This window comes from Manacus candei, unplaced genomic scaffold, assembly GCF_025592945.1.
Source record: "Manacus candei isolate 608988 ecotype Guabito, Panama unplaced genomic scaffold, ASM2559294v1 h1tg000028l, whole genome shotgun sequence".
NCBI classification, from domain to species: Eukaryota; Metazoa; Chordata; class Aves; order Passeriformes; family Pipridae; genus Manacus; species Manacus candei.
The window spans coordinates 8119832-8135840 of record NW_026138076.1 but is presented as its reverse complement, the minus strand read 5'-3'; the positions used below and the strand labels follow the sequence as shown (position 1 = coordinate 8135840).

The window sequence follows — 16009 nt, the reverse complement described above, 5'->3', positions numbered from 1 at the left end:
CGTTAGAGAGCAAGGGACAATCCTGGCCTCAGGTCTTTCAACTCCTCTGCCTGCTGATCACCACCCCCTTAGCTTGAGAGATGGCAACAGAAATCCAACAAGTTGAATAAAATAATGAACTATTATATATAAATACATATATACACATCATCAGAATATATATATATACACACACACACACATATATATATATATATATATATATATATGTATATATACACCAAACCATCAGTTTGGTACTATTAAATATACTTTCTGGAAGCTTTGTCATGTCCAAATATTCTCTCATCTCATGTTTTCTCACATGACCACCATAAAACCTAAGATAGTTTTAAGACATATAAATAGATTTCTAAAGGCAATATTTAAATTTGTTATAATTTATATCTCTCAAAGTTCAAAATTATACTAACAAGTTGATGAGAATGATCAGTACTTTCCAGTGCCACAGTCTGTGTGAAGTTTTGACTGGTCCCAGGACAGGAGTAGAATGAGTGGGAACAGCCACACACCTGCATTCCCACAGGAGATCCATGGGTCCTCATATGAGAACAAAAATTCTACCAAAAAAAAGTCAATTATGCATTAAGAGAGAAAAAGGGTTTGTAAAGGGAACTCACATATAGATCAGCTGTTTTGTCTCTGGAACAGGTACATATACAACCACAAGTGGTACAGTCAGCCCACCCTCTGGTGTCAGGCTGTTCTTGTTTGTAAGGATTACAGAAACTGAATTCTCCTGGGAGAAGAATTTAAGACTTTTGTTTTCTCAGTTCTTTTGTAACATCCCCACATCAGGCAAGAACCATTATCTTCCCTTTCAGGAAACAGTGGGTCCCAGGTAGGACCCACACTTCAGCAACTGCGCTGCACGATAACCATTTTCTAAGCTCTATTGATAGTGGGCTGCTGCAGCCAAGCGTGAGTAGACTGGGAAAGCCTCTAGTTAAAATGACAGCACACAAAACACCAAGTGAGCCCAGCCAAGCACGCATCAGCAGCTCGCTGCCCACCCTGCAGACGAGGCTGTAAAAGCGCCGCCGACCCTCCCCAGCCCCGCCTCAGCCCGGCCCCTGCTGCCACCTGGCGGCCCCGCCGGGCAGGTCCCTCGCACCGTCACAGCCCGAGTCACCGCTCTGTCCGTTTCCTAAAAGGCAGCAATATTAAACCAGATGCAACGTTATTTTCTTTTCGAGTGCTAATAAAAACACTGAGCATGACTCTTCCGGTTATCTCCCGTCACCTGCGAATACTAAACACATCCAGTATATTTCTGCATCCAATCTCAATAATATCTCTACAAAAAGACCTACTACCTCCAATTCTTTCTCACTGCCTTTGAGCAGCACATGGCAACATGTCGTTCTAGATGCAGCAGTCAACATCAGAGTCAGTCCCTCCCCTTCTTCTGTGCTTTACCGTGCTCTCCCTGTCCTCTCAAAGTATGATGGTAGAGGAGGCAGAGAAATGCAAGCAGTCATTTGGCTGACAGTATATTGTGACACAGGGCTACAGATATACTGTGTACCTGCATTGTGACATCCTGAGAAAAAATAATATTTATCTTCCCATCACATGTGCGGTTAAAACTGAAAGTCTATCCGTGTATAAATCTGAAATGAAAAGACCTATGCTAGCTAAATTGCCACTTGGTCTGAAATTCATTTGACTCCATATTCATATATTCATTCTATACTAACTCATTCTGTATAAAACCTTCATATTCAGGCTATTCACTTTTTTCTGAAGGAGATGCTTAAGATTAGCTAGAATTCAACCACCCAGGACAGATGTCTTATTCCCCCCATCACTCAGCACTGGTGATGGTCCTGCAGATGATGTGAATCAGTCCACCCATATTTTAATCAGACTGCCTAACAGGGCAGACAAGAGTCAGCACAATGAGCGAATATCCAAATCCCTTCTCATACACCCTGTGCAAAAAGACCTCAAAAACAATTCTTCACTGATAACACTTCCATGATGCACTGGACCAGAGAGGGGTTCCCTGTAAAGGGGAAAAAAAAGGCTCCTCATCACACAGCACTTGAGTAGAGGGACAACTTTTGTCTTAAGCCGGCAAAGGACCTCATGCTTTGTACCCTTTATTTCTACCTTTAGAAGCATCTTCACTTCACCAAAGACACCAGATGAGTCAAGTGGACTACCTGTTATACACGTTTCAGCCCAGTCATATTCCTGGAAGGGCTGGAAAGGCTCACTCATTCAGCTCAGGGGAGGAGTGGATTAGGAAAGGGGAGAGAGATAAGAAAGGACAGGAATGGCAAACATTGAAACTGTGCACTCTGAAAGGAACAGGCTTTAACAGTGGACGAGATCACCATCAGAAATTTCTCTCAATATCCCTACATATATCAAGAATGTCCCACAGTGCAGGGGCACAGCCAAGCAGCGACTCATGCACCACACCTACAAGGCAGCTGACACTCACATCAGTAACAAGGGAAAGATCTGATCTAAATGGAATGTAGCAGGCACCTCCACCTGCTTATTCCAGCAGAGGTACTTGCAGAGAAATATCCTGGCACTTCAGGCACACACAGGAAAATGATCAGCATCAGCTCCCTCTACGTGGCAAAATGAAGTAAGTAACGATTACACTGAACCCACAGTGAATCCCTACTCTGAAGAACTAAACAGTTCACCAGCAAAAAGATAACAGGGTGCTGGTGCAATAAATATGTAAGTCACACACCTCTCCGTTCATCACCTTTATTGCTTACTCTGTAGCGAATGGCTCTTACATTCAGAGCCAGCTGGTACTGAGTAACTCTTTTGGTACAGACTACCAGGACCCATGTAGGAAGCACCAACACAGCAAGAACAGAAAGGGAAAGCAAAAGCATAGGGTGCTTATCTGTTACTGCATAAAGTTTCACAAACTGACTCAAAGCCTTGCCTATGAAAATGTAGATGATTCTAAATATTAGCTAGATATTCATTTATGTCTCTGTTGACATACTCCTGGCATCATAGAATCTGATGTTTTCTATTGCACTGGAAAATGGTTTTATGCAACAAGATTGTTGCATAAAACATAAACTCACAGGAATGACACATGCCATTACTTCCCACTTGATAGAAATGTGGTGAGATCTAAGCAAAGAAGTTTTGGAGAAAGCTGTGACAAATACAGGGACGCAATGCACATGTGAAACTATCTTCAGTCATTGTGAGAAGTAAGCAAAGCTACCACGTGGATTTGGTCCCCTCAGGCTTATGTCCAGAAGACAAATTAAGTTACCAGAAATTCAGTATGCTTTCATCACAGGAAAACAGAAGGCTATTGATCCCGTGACATTAAATGGAATACTAGGGGTAACAACCACTATCTTGACATTCTTTCAGAGTTCTGGAAAAAAAAAATCTTTCCTGCATGTTTCTTCCTTCTCCCCATACGGTTATTACCCTCTTATAGGTCTCAGCTGCTATGTTATTTTGCATCCTTATTCTTGATTGCACACCTGTTACACAGCAGAGTTGTGGTGGGTTGACCCCAGCTGGACACCAGGTGCTGACCAAGCTGCTCTATCACTCCCCTCCTCAGCAGGACAGCATGAGAGAAAATAAGATGGACACAAATCCCTCACAGACCAAGATAAAGGCAGTTTGATGAAGAAAAGGCTGCACATGGAAGCAAAGTAAACCACAAGATCTATTCTCTACTTCCCATCAGCAGGCAATGTCCAGCCACTTCCTGGGAAGTGCGGCTTCAGTACAGATAGCAGTTGCTATGGAAGACGAACATCGTAAAAATGCATGCTCCTCCCTCCCCCTTTCTCTTAACTTTTATATCTGAGCAGATGTCATATATTATGGAATATCCCCTTGGTCATTTTGGGTCAGGTGTCCTGGCTGTGTCCCCTCCCAGGATCTTGCCCACCCTCAGCTTCCTGGCCATGGGCAATGTTGGAGAGACAACGCTGATGCTGGGGAGTGCTGCTCAGCAGTAGCCAGAACAGTGGGGTGTTAACCACACCCTTCTAGCTACCGATGCAAAGCACAGCACTGTGAGAGCTGCTCCGGGGAAGATTAACTCCACCTCGGCCAGACTCAACATAGGAGTTGAATTCACCAAGGTGAATTTAAAGTCTTTTCACTTGTCTCCCAACCTCTACATTTAATGTCTTGGCAAATATCTTTACTGCAACCTTTTTGTTTTCTTCTCAGAGTCTTTCCTGCATGTCAGCATCCATTTTAGTAATTTTCCTTCATAGGACCCTTTGTTCTTCCAACTAAAAAGGAGTGAATCTGAAGGAACATCTACCTTGTTAAAAGACTGGATTCAGCTGAAGTTGAGGTGGCCCTCCTCAGGTAAAATTCAATGTAGCTTGGTTACTATTGCAATACACCTAGTTTAAATTCAGAGTCACTTAAACACAGGCTTAAAAAAAAAGCACAAAAGCCACCTGGTCATAGCAAATGTATAAAAATTAGATCACCATCAAGAGAGTAAATGAATTAATACTTAACAGAAAGGGCCATTAAGAAAATAAAAGGAAAAAATTATCACAGAAAGACTGTTTCCAGAAGCAAGAGAAAGATACTGGGATTTTAAATGCTATAACTGTCAGACTTTAGGAAATCTCTAGTCATGCTACTCAATGAACACTAGTAAGTAATTAAGATTTGTTTTTAATTAGCAAAATCTTAATTAGTAATTGTTAGCAACAACATTCAGTGCATATAGAGCATTTTCCATCTGCTTCTAATTAGAAAGGAAAATCTGAAGAATGACTTGGAAAAATCATACCCTAGGCATTAGCATACTAACAAGGAGAGTCAGAATTGAATATGCTCACAAAAGACAGGCAATTTGTCTGTCTAATAGAAATACTTGATAACATTGCCAAGTTTTCTAAAAAGGCAACAGACAAGTTGTTCAGAATTTAGAGGCAGCAGGACAAAGGGCAAGTTCTACTGAGTGCAGAGCAGTACACCACATATTCTGTGACCTCCTGGAGAATATGCAATATGGAGGATCCTATTAAGTGAATTTTAAGAGTTTTTCTGTAGTGATGAAAAAAAAAAGTATTTTCAAGTTGTGGAAACCAACAGAACTTGTGTGAAAGATCTCAATGGACTATGGCAGGACAAGAAATATATGGTAGGGTCATATCTACAGAGTGTATCTAAAAATGGAGTCAGATATGGGAAGCCTGAAAGCTGAATGATGCCTTTCTGCCAAGAAAAACAGGGATAACCCAAACTAGCAATTCTTGCTGTACCATCCATTTGGGCATGCTCCATTCCAACCATGTCAAGGTAGCAGGTAACAAGTGTACACTAGAGTAAAAATCCTCAGAAACAATTGACCATCTCGAGATCAAGGTAGCTAATAAAGATTTTAGCAATTTAGAGCCCATTGTTGCTACCTTCAGGAGCACTGTAAAGCAGTGTCTCTTAGAAGCTGGCAACACTAAGGATGCAAAGAAAGTGAACAGACAGTCCTAGCAGGATAATAGGGAGCTGTTGGAGAAAGAAGGACAACTGGATACCTGACCATGCAAAATAATTATGTAATCTCTTAAATTAAGCTTACATATCAGAGAATAAGAGTTCACTAAGGCAAGGAAAAAATCTCCCCTACTATTCAGGGGAGGGGGGTAATATCAGGCCTATAGGCACCTAGGTGTGTAGCAATAACAAAGAAATGTGTTAACTAGTCTTAATTAATTTCATAGGATCTGAAAATAACTTCCATTGCAAATGTACTCTGAAACAATGAGAGCATCAGAGGCTCAGAGCATGACTCAGGAAATGGTGTAAGAGAAAATATTTTTTAGGACCTGACAAAATTTCTGAGATAAAGACTTTATCAGAAGAACATGCATGAGCTAAAATCAAGTTGCTTATATTAGAAAGTTAAATTCAAATGAAAGGCAGATTTTGAAACAAAGGGTATTTTTAATTGTTGCATGCTAAGCCCAAGACTTCAGTAAGATATATTTTTCCTCACAAGCTTGCAAACACATATTTCATGCCCTTGGCAAAGTATTTCTCAATATTTTGAAATCTTGCTAGACAGGTTATCAGAAAATGTATCGTTGTACTCATGTATGACCCCAGATTTATTTTTTGGTTTTTTTTCGGAAACATACACACCCCTTTATTAGCTTCTCTTCCTTTACCTATCAGTCATGATGTTTTTCCACAACCAGTTACGCTCCTGCCCAGTAAACAGATTTATTCTGGTCTTCTAATATGGTAAGGCCTCAGTGAAGCCTACAGTATGTGCATACACATATATTCAGAATTATGTTACTTGCTCACCCCTCCGCTACAGTTTTGCCACTACTTTCTGAAGCACCACCCTTTCAGACTGTTAGCCCTTTCCCTGCCACCAAGACCTATCAAACCACAGCTATTTAATTATAGCTTGCTATGACTATGAAATTACTTGACTGCTTTAAAAGCAAAAAGAGATAGAATCACAGAATCAGAGAACCACACAATCGTTAGGGTTGGAAGGGACCTCTGGAGATCATCCAGATCTCACCTTCACCCATCAAGGCAGGGTCAGCTAGAGCAAGTGGCACAGGAATGAGTCCAGGTGGGTTTTGAATGTCTCCAGACAGGGAGAGTCCATGACTTCCATGGGCAGCCTGTTCCAGTGCTCTGACACCCTCAATGTAAAGTTCTTCCTCATGCTGAGGTGGAACTTTTGTTAGTTTACGGCCATTGCGCCTCGTCCTGTTACTTGGCACTGCCAAAAAGAGTCTGGCATCATCCTCTTGGCATCTACCTTTGAGACATTTACATGCATTAATGAGATCCCCTTTCAGTCTTCTTTTCTCTAGACTAAAAAGGCCCAGCTCCCACAGCCTTTCCTCATAAGAGAGATGCTCCTAACCCCTAATCATCTTTGTGGTTCTTTGCTGGACCCTCTCTAGTAGTTCTTTCTCTCTCTTGTACTGAGCCCAGAACTGGCCACAGGTGTGGCCTCACTAGGGTCAAGGGGTAGGATCACCTCCCTCAACCTGCTGGCTACACTCTTCCCAGTGCACCCCAGGATACCATTGGTCCTCCTGGCCATAAGGGCACGCTGCCAGCTCATGGTCAATTTGTCATCCACCAAAAAGCTGATGCTTTACCTATTTTTCTTTTTCAGTAATTACAAACAGCCTTTTTGTTACTGCTTCATGTAAACATTTAAGTTAGAGGAAGAGAGAACTTTTTCCACTAGAATCTTAGTGCCACCTACTTCCCATATAACAGAAACTCCAAGAGAAGGGCTTATGCACTGCTCCAGCTTGTGTTGCCAAAATATGTTCTGTCACCTGTGCAAGAGGCAAATCCCCACACAGAGTCAAGGTGTTAATTTATAAATCTGCTTAGAAAGGGGCGCTGGGTGGCAAATCCACAAAGCTAGCACACAACTATCAAAACTTTTCACTATTTATACATTTTAGCAAACACAGGAATTAGTGTCCATTGGCTACGAGTTACATAGTTCTCTTATTAGTATTCTATCTTCTGTTGGTTAATGACTCTCTCACTTCTCATCCTGATTAGTCTGTGTGCTCGGTCGTTCTCTTGAGTCGGTGGGTTTCTTGGGTAAGTGGTCCATGAGTTAGTGGTCACAATTTCCCCCTGCCAGAATTATCTTTTACCCAGTGGGAGCTGATTCAGCACAGTTGCTGAGTTGGCTTTATGAGTTTCTTCCTTATCTTCGGAGTTCTGCCAAATGTTCTCGTGGCCTGTAAATTCTGCATCTTTGTGTCCACTGTCAGTAGTTCATCCTTCTTCTCAAGCTTTGTTAACCTCCCCCTAGGTTTGAGATCATTGAAACGTGTCAAGCCCTAAACCTTAAAAAGGCAATTCTACCAACAAGTAATTTGTCTTTCTAACACCTGGACATCACTTAGAGCTTGTTGGCTGCTCTCTGTTTCACGGATTAAATCTCCTTTCTTGTTGTTTAGGCTTGAAAGTATATAAAAATCAAAGAGCATCCTTTCTTAAGAAAATTTTACATATTCCACATTTTTCAACAAGTGGAGTGGGAAGCACGCCAGTGTTTTGGCAAAGCCGCCAGCAGCTCCCGACCCCAGGGGTGCTGGCGGACCGGCACTCTCTCCCCCTCACCCTGCAGCAGCCACAGCGCCCGGAAATGGAAACAGGGAAACAAACCCTTTTCCCGTCTTGGCCAGGCGCTTCCGGGTCGCGCTGGGCTCTCCTGGAGGCGGCGGGGCGGGAGCTGCGGGGCGGGCGGCGCTCTCCGTCCTCCTCCTGCTCCTCATCCTGCTCCTCGTCCTGCTCCTGCTCGTCCTCCCCGTGCCGGTGCCGCTCGTGGCCGCCGCGGGCTCTCCGGGGGTGAGCGGGGCGGGGCCCGCGGGCCGTGGGGAGGGGAGGCCGCGGGCCCGGGCTGCGCCGGCGGCGGTCCGGCGGTGGGTTTCTTTCTCCAGCAGTGTGGGTTTACCAACACCCCCCAAGAAAGTGCCCTCGGCCGAAAATCCGCGGTCGTTCTGGTGCGGTCCGCGGGTCGCTGCTGTTGAAGAGCATCCTCGTGTTTCCAGGGAAAAATCGCTGGAGGTTTATGAGGCCGCCCTTAAAGCCGCGGGGTCTCTTCCTGCTGGCCTGCTTTTCTGTGCTCCTCGGGGGTGTATGTGAGCTCCTTTTGTGTCCGTGTAATAGCGTTTCCTCTGCAAAGGTGAGTTTGACTTGTCACGGCTCAACTGCCCGTGGAGAGGAAGCAGCACACGGCGTTTCTTTCTTCTTTTAGTGGGACAAACAGATGTGAAACACAAATGTATTTTAATTCATATTTGTGCTTAAAACGAGACTCTCGTTTTGGGTCAGCTACGAGTAGTGTGCACTACAGGTGGTTTGGCACTTAGTTGGCCTTGGGCTTCTGGCAGCTGTGTTGTTTTCTGGCTAATGCCAAGCACATTCAGACCTGGGAAGAGAAGAATACATCACAGACTGGCTTAAGAGCCCCAGTCTTTCTGGTGATTACCTGACTCTGTTAAACTCTCATGGTAAAATGAGTTTCACTTAAATGCAAGAGATGCATGTATACATCTAGCGAGCAAGCTTCTTTTCTGGATATTCATCTTAGAAGTTGATACCATTGCGCTCAAAATAAAGCTTTCTCAACTTCTGTTTAAAGTTATGTTGAAAAGAAAAAAGGTTTACAGTTCGCAGGGAAAGATAATATGAGGTCACATTTCAAATATCTAATGCTTTAACTTTTTTTTGCAGATTAATAAACATACTGAAGCATTTTATGGAGCTAGAATGGCAGTGAAAGGAATTTTAATTATTTACTTCCAATTAGGTATTTTAAATAGAGAAACATGGGACTATTTTGGGCCTTGTTTTTGAAATTTTAGGCCTTCAGTTGGTCATAAGAAACAGGAGTTAATCTCAGCGTTTGAATATTTCCTCTTTTCTAACTTGACTAAAATGTTGAAGTTCAAAATGGCTTATTCATATTTTGGTTTAACTTTTTCCTATAAGTTACTTTAAATTAGTCTGTGAATTTTAATAAATATTTTGACTGGAATCTTTCATTTGGATTCTGTAGCTTTGCTTTTGATTGTCCAGCTTGAACTAGGACTGCAAGAATGTGTTATGCTTATGCAAGTGATCGGCATGAAAGGTTATTTTTTATCTCCACTGTTATCTAAGAGTTTTGCAACTATTCATAGGGTGCTTATTTTTAAAACTTTGACATTTTCTCCAGGTTTAAGTTTGTTTTATAATACAAGTTCCTCACTGCCACAATGAGGCTAGTAATTCTTGAAGATTATGATCAGGCTAGTGAATGGGCAGCAAAATACATCTGTAATCGTATTATCCAGTTCAAGCCAAGTCAAGGAAGATATTTCACGCTTGGTCTACCAACAGGCAAGTTTTATTCAAAGTCTGTGTAAATAAGTAAACCTAGAACAATGTTTGTAGCATTGCTAGTAGATACAGTATTTAAAAGAACATAAGTATTATTTTTGGTAATAGTCCAACATAATTTTTTTAAAATATGGATTTGCTTTGTGTGAAAAGTTTTAATGTTTGAGAAGCTTAGAAATACTAAATGAGAAATAGCAGATTGCTTTTATGTTTAAAAGTATTGTAGCAAAATTTGACTACGAAGAGATTTAAATACACTGAAAATGTTGTGCAGATACATAGAATAGTAGAAAAATTTTATTTAACAGGTAGTACGCCTTTGGGATGCTACAAAAAGCTGATAGAATATCACAAAAATGGAGATCTCTCTTTCAAATATGTAAAGACTTTCAACATGGATGAGTATGTAGGTAAGATGCGCTATTATTTCAGAACAAACTGTACTGTTATTTTTTTCCTCCTTATAAAAACTATTAAATACTTCGTCAAAGAATGAGATCAGTCTGGTATGTTTGTACTCTTATGTTAAATTTCTGTCCATGGGGTCATCTTAAGCATTTTTTTCTATTTATCTACAAAAATGCAAAAATAAACAGTGCAGAAAGGACATTGTAATGTAATATTGTGACTGCATGTCTGTTGAAGACTTAATACTCTTTGTGATAAGACATATGTGAAGTGAATGCAAACCAATTACCTTGTGCATGCCAACACAAGAAAACTTTCTTCTCAATGTTATTTCCAAACTTGCTTTATCTGACTCAGTTAGGTTTGCCTTGCATGCCCTACGTCGGTTACAAATAAACTAGAATTAAGGCTGTTTGGTTAAATCTTGTCTTATGTTAATTTCACTCTAAATGATTTCAGGGCTCCCTAGAAATCATCCAGAGAGTTATCATTCCTATATGTGGAATAACTTCTTTAAGCATATTGACATAGATCCAAATAATGCTCATATCCTTGATGGGAACGCTCCAGACTTACAGGCGGAATGTGATGCATTTGAAAAGAAAATTGAAGAAGCGGGAGGGATTGATCTGTTTGTTGGAGGTATGAGGAAATGCTTTATGGTTAGTTTCTATTCAAGCATGTACACTGATTCTTTAATCATTATTTTCATGACTTGGCTAAACCTAGACTTTTCAGTTATGGTGCAAGAAAGTTCTGTAACTAACAAAAAATCAGTATGAATACCAAAACAGAATGGTTGGTGTCCAAGTTTCTAATGACTTAATTAAATTAAGTTTAGAATGTTTTTTTACTGAAAATGGGGAAAAGAAAGAATGAGTCCTAAAAACTGTTTATTCATTTAAGATGTTTGAGGATATTTGTTGACTCAGGTCTGGAATGATTTACTTTTTTTAACTTTGAAAAGGCATTGGTCCAGATGGCCACATTGCATTCAATGAACCCGGATCAAGTTTGTCTTCAAGAACAAGATTAAAGACTTTAGCAATGGACACCATTTTGGCAAATGCTAAATACTTTGATGGAGACTTATCTAAAGTACCAACTATGGCGCTAACAGTTGGTGTGGGTACAGTGATGGATGCTAGAGAAGTAAGAACTCATTTAGTTCTAGTTGCATGTGTGTTTTCAAGACTAGTTGGTATTGATACTGGGATTGAAAGTAAAGAGACCTTTGTTTTGCAGGTGATGATTCTTATAACAGGTGCACATAAGGCTTTTGCATTGTACAAAGCAATTGAAGAAGGAGTCAATCATATGTGGACAGTTTCTGCTTTCCAGCAACACCCTCGCACTATCTTTGTGTGTGATGAAGATGCTACTTTAGAACTAAGAGTCAAAACTGTGAAGTACTTTAAAGGTGAGCACTGAATCGGAGGTTACATGTGTTCAAAAAATGCAAACTCAACAGATTTAAAATTATATTGATTTAAGTCTGAGCCTTCAACACTTTACAGTATCTAATGTATAATGTTATATGTTCAAAATACTAACTGTTAACTTATTTCTTGTGTATGGAAAATTGCTAGGAGGCATAACTTGTGCTGCTTATATTCCTGACAAATCTACTTGGGAGAAACATTTCCTTTGCTTCTAGTTTGAAACAACAATTTAGTAATCTTCCACATCAAACAGCAGCAGTGTTCCAGAATACAGCTCATAACTATAATGGAAAGTTTCACTTAAAAAAACTCATTACATTTATTAATCCTGATATATTTTCATACTGCCTTTGCTGTGTGCTGTAACATGCTGTCTAGTAAACTGGAAATGTATGATACAGACTTTGAAGCCACACGAGGACATTTTTCATTCAGTGCAATTAGCATAACATCTATACTGACTTTGAACACATTGCACACTTGTACTGTGCTTTTCATATTTGTAGTAGGTATATTGGGGCAAAATTGAAGTCAGGATATTTGATAGTCATTGAGACTTCCTAATTTGAATTGTTTCATTGAGACTGTAGAAGCTAAGAAAAGTAGTTTTCTCCTGACTGTATTAGCACAGCACATGGAATTGTGTGAAATGATTGTCTTTCTCACTAGCATGGGTACCTGTAGTAGTTGAGGTATCAGAGATCAAGATTGTAATTTATTAAATTCTTTTTTAAAGCATTGTATCAGCAGTGCTCATATATGTATTAGACTGCAATTCGGACATTACTGTGATTTTTATCCTGATATCACTTGTGGCCAATTTGTTAATTTTGGATTTTTTCAGTATGCTGTCCTCTGCTGTGTATTTGCAGGGTAGGGGGGAGGGTTAGTCTTTAGCTGTATCACACTGCTAGATATTGTTGTTTTCAAAGATAAGCTTCTTTAACTGCTTGGATAAATTTTAAACATTATCCTGTATTTCATATAAACAGAGGCTATACTTGGGAAAGATAAACATAATGTAGAATTACTAGGTATGAATGACACTGAACATTGCTTTAAAAACATCAAGGGCTACAATTTATGAATGTGTGCTGTTGTGTCACACTGTATTGAATAACCCCGCAATATACAGCAATAGAATGCTTAAAAAGACTGTTTAGTGTAAACTTGCTTAATTTTACCTACTCTCAAATCAGTGAGACTTTCCCTTTTAAAGATGAAGGAAAGATCAATGTGGGTCAAATTTGGAATTATTTCTGAATCTTGATCTTTAGGTTAGATTTCTTAAGGAAGCTAGATAGTTCTTAATACTGCTATTTACGGTAGTGATTTACTGGGATTTTTCACTACTTAAAAATTCTCAAGGTACTATATGAAACTGCAATTTTATTTTTTTTTATAATCAAGTACCATGCTGGCTGGTAAATAGAATAACTTACTCCACTTTTTTCTAACTTTCTGAAAACCTATTATAGGCTAAAAGTATGAAGTGTACTTAAAATGTTCTTATGGTGAAAGGGAAAATAACTTTCTTGAAGAATGAAACAAAATGAATTTTGAATTTACTAATTTTTCTGCAGATAAGTTAGTTTAGGATAGTTTTTTTGCATACTTGTGCATGCTCCTTTTAAAACTGTATGCAGAAATCTGTTTATCCAAAACATACTTGAATATACAGTGGGACGCATACCTTAAAAAAACCCTTTTGTTTCTTACTGATTTTCCTGTAACAATTTCACTAATAGGATTTAAATATTCTTCATTAAGTATGGCAGAGGCAATACTTAGTAAGCATTTTTCATGCGTCTAGGAAGTGAGTAATTATCTCCTTTTCATTTCCTCTTTTTAGAAGAGGAAAACACTGGTAGGAAGCTCAAAACATGTTTCTAGTTTGAGCAGTGTGTGCAGCTGTTACTCTTTCAGTACAAATGACTTTATATCAAATGTATACTTAATTTTTCTCACTGTTAAACTGAAAAATATTATACTTGATCTAATATCTGCATTTTATATTAAATGATGACACAATGATTAGTAATAGATGCTGCATAAAATGCCTTCTGTTGTGGTCACTACAGTAATGACCTTAAAATTGTATAGTTATTGCATGTTGCTGCAGTGACACTAAGGTTGCCACCAGGTGCATCATCTAGCAAAGGTATTTGTGTACTGCTTGCATATTTATTTCATGGTATTTAAGAAAATGACTCGTAATGTTGCGTATTTTAATTTTAGAAGTTAGTCTTTAGTTTGATGCTAAAATGGACTTTTACTTTGCAGATTGTGAATGTTGATCAGTTACTGCTATTAGTCCTTAAGGTGAAATGAAGTTTAAAAACCTGCCAGTGACCCAGTGTCATACATAGGTAGATATAGGTAACATTTTTACTAAGTAATAACAAAGTAAAGAGGGAAGCATCTTTTTTTGTTAAATGCTCTTCAGGTTTTTCCAGAATTGAAGTAGTTGAGTAGGAAAAAAATAACACCCCCAGTCATAGCTATGGATGACTTGTATGAGGAAAAAAAAAAAAAGCCCAGTTAGAACAGTTTGAATTTCAGTTGAACTACTGAAATTCTGAATCTGCATTAACAGTCTGGATAGTTTTAGTTTGCTTTTGCCTGTCTAGGACCAGACAGTGATACCACAATGCTAGAACATTGCAATTGAAGAATTCAAGCTGCAAAAGTATCACTATGTATATATCTGATTTTTATGACAAATTATGGTGTGAGGGAATTATGTTGCTGTTATGCAGTTTTTCATACAGAACAAAAGATGTATTCAATGAATTTGGAAGCATTCCAGATCTGCTTTTTGGGTCTGTTAACAGAGAAATGTCTGATCCCTGCTCAGTTTATACTGCAGATATCATTAGTATGTAAGTGATACAGGAATATATATATATGCTGTCTCCCATTTTAAATTGCTTTAAACAGACATTATTGTTCTCTTCAGTGAACTATTTAAAATGTATACTTTGAAGCAAACTCCAAATAAAAATGTGGATAGAAGGACATGTTGAAAAATTATAAGTAACGTAAAGCTGGCATTGTTGCTTTCCCCCCCAAGGTTTAATGCATGTGCACAATAAGCTTGTGGACCCACTGTACAGTATGAAAGAAAACTGAAAGAAGAATTGAAGAGGAACTCCATGTGGGTCAACAGCAACCGTTTTAGGTAGCAGATGAGTTCACTGCTATGCAATATGCTGAAAACCGTTTAAAAGGGGGAATCCTAGGTACTGTATTTTTTAAAAGGTCCAATATCTGTACATTCACATTCCATCTGTTTGCTGTGTTGTGCATTTTGCTTTAACATTTGGAGCTTTGCTGTTGGGTTGTACATCACTAAATGGAACAGAATAAACCTGTGAGAGACTGCATGTTATGTAGAGAGGGGAAAAGCAGAGCACTTACTCTAGCACAGCAGTGTAATGCATCTGCCTTGTGTTAAAGATGATACTTTATTTCCTGGAATTTGTAATTTTTGGCTTGATTAGTGTAACTACATTTTGCATTTGTGTCTCTAGGCAGAATGGTTTTGGCCTTTGTCAATACTATGGACTTGTAATAGTTGTACAATTTCTACTATGAAACGTTCTGTTTACATGTATCTAATATACACTGAGCTTTTGCACTTGGTTGCCTTAAATTTATCTTAAACAGTTTTTGGGCATCTCAAGACCTGCTGTATAGTTCAGACAAATGAAAATACAAGAACAGTGCCTAAAAATGCACCAAATTCTTGCAAGTTATAACTTACTCCACGGATAAAAATATTAAACTTCTGCCATAGCACTTTTTCCTCTCATGTATTTCAAGTTACTTTAGGATTTTTATATTTTTGGTAATCAAGCTTTATACATAAGGAAAAATCTAAATGTTCCTTTCTGGAGGTACCTGTTCAATTATATAATTGATGTTACTATTAAATGCCTGAAAAGATGTTAAGTTACAGGAACATAATGTCTGCAAATTTAATGGCCATTTAAAGCCAACTATTAATCACTTTCTCATTGTATCATTATAAACATTGAGCTGTTACAAGGAATGTTATTTCCTACTTTGAATATAAGTAAAACTTAAATATAAATCTCTAATTTCAAAATTGTTTCGTTTCTAATATAAATTGTCATGCATAAATACTTCAGGGCTTCAGGGAGTGATCAGGCACCAAAGGAGGAAGATGAGAGTTCACTGATTTAGACTTTTTGGGGGGGAGCAGTGGGATCATGTCCTTGTGTAAAATACTCACTGAGAGAAAGTGCAACAAAGCAGAACTTGAG

General features: G+C 39.0%; 1 protein-coding gene across 6 annotated transcripts; it reads left to right on the top strand.

Annotated features, from left to right (window-relative positions):
• Positions 1 to 8193: 8193 nt before the first annotated feature.
• On the top strand, positions 8194 to 15816 carry GNPDA2 (glucosamine-6-phosphate deaminase 2). Of its 6 annotated transcripts, none has more exons than XM_051790087.1 (7): positions 8202 to 8334; positions 8427 to 8671; positions 9707 to 9874; positions 10183 to 10280; positions 10738 to 10920; positions 11246 to 11698; positions 14794 to 15816. In XM_051790087.1, the coding sequence occupies exons 3-7, from the start codon at positions 9747 to 9749 to the stop codon at positions 14850 to 14852; spliced, it is 921 nt and encodes a 306-aa protein (XP_051646047.1). In that variant the 5' UTR covers positions 8202 to 8334; positions 8427 to 8671; positions 9707 to 9746; the 3' UTR covers positions 14853 to 15816. The 6 variants fall into 6 exon arrangements, with proteins under 6 accessions (XP_051646046.1, XP_051646047.1, XP_051646049.1 ...); XM_051790089.1 differs by having other exon boundaries at positions 8206 to 8334; positions 8427 to 9874; positions 11246 to 11430; positions 11524 to 11698; XM_051790088.1 differs by having other exon boundaries at positions 8207 to 8334; positions 8427 to 9870; positions 10179 to 10280; positions 11246 to 11430; positions 11524 to 11698.
• Positions 15817 to 16009: the final 193 nt, after the last annotated feature.

Bases quoted from the DNA above. Each gene is read 5' to 3' on its own strand.
- GNPDA2 (XM_051790086.1), top strand. From the start codon at position 9,747: ATGAGGCTAGTAATTCTTGAAGATTATGATCAGGCTAGTGAATGGGCA. The intron at 9,875-10,182 runs GTTTTATTCAAA...TTTAACAGGTAG, and splicing joins CTTGGTCTACCAACAGGCAA to TACGCCTTTGGGATGCTACA. The intron at 11,699-14,793 runs GTGAGCACTGAA...TTCCCCCCCAAG, and splicing joins AACTGTGAAGTACTTTAAAG to GTTTAATGCATGTGCACAAT.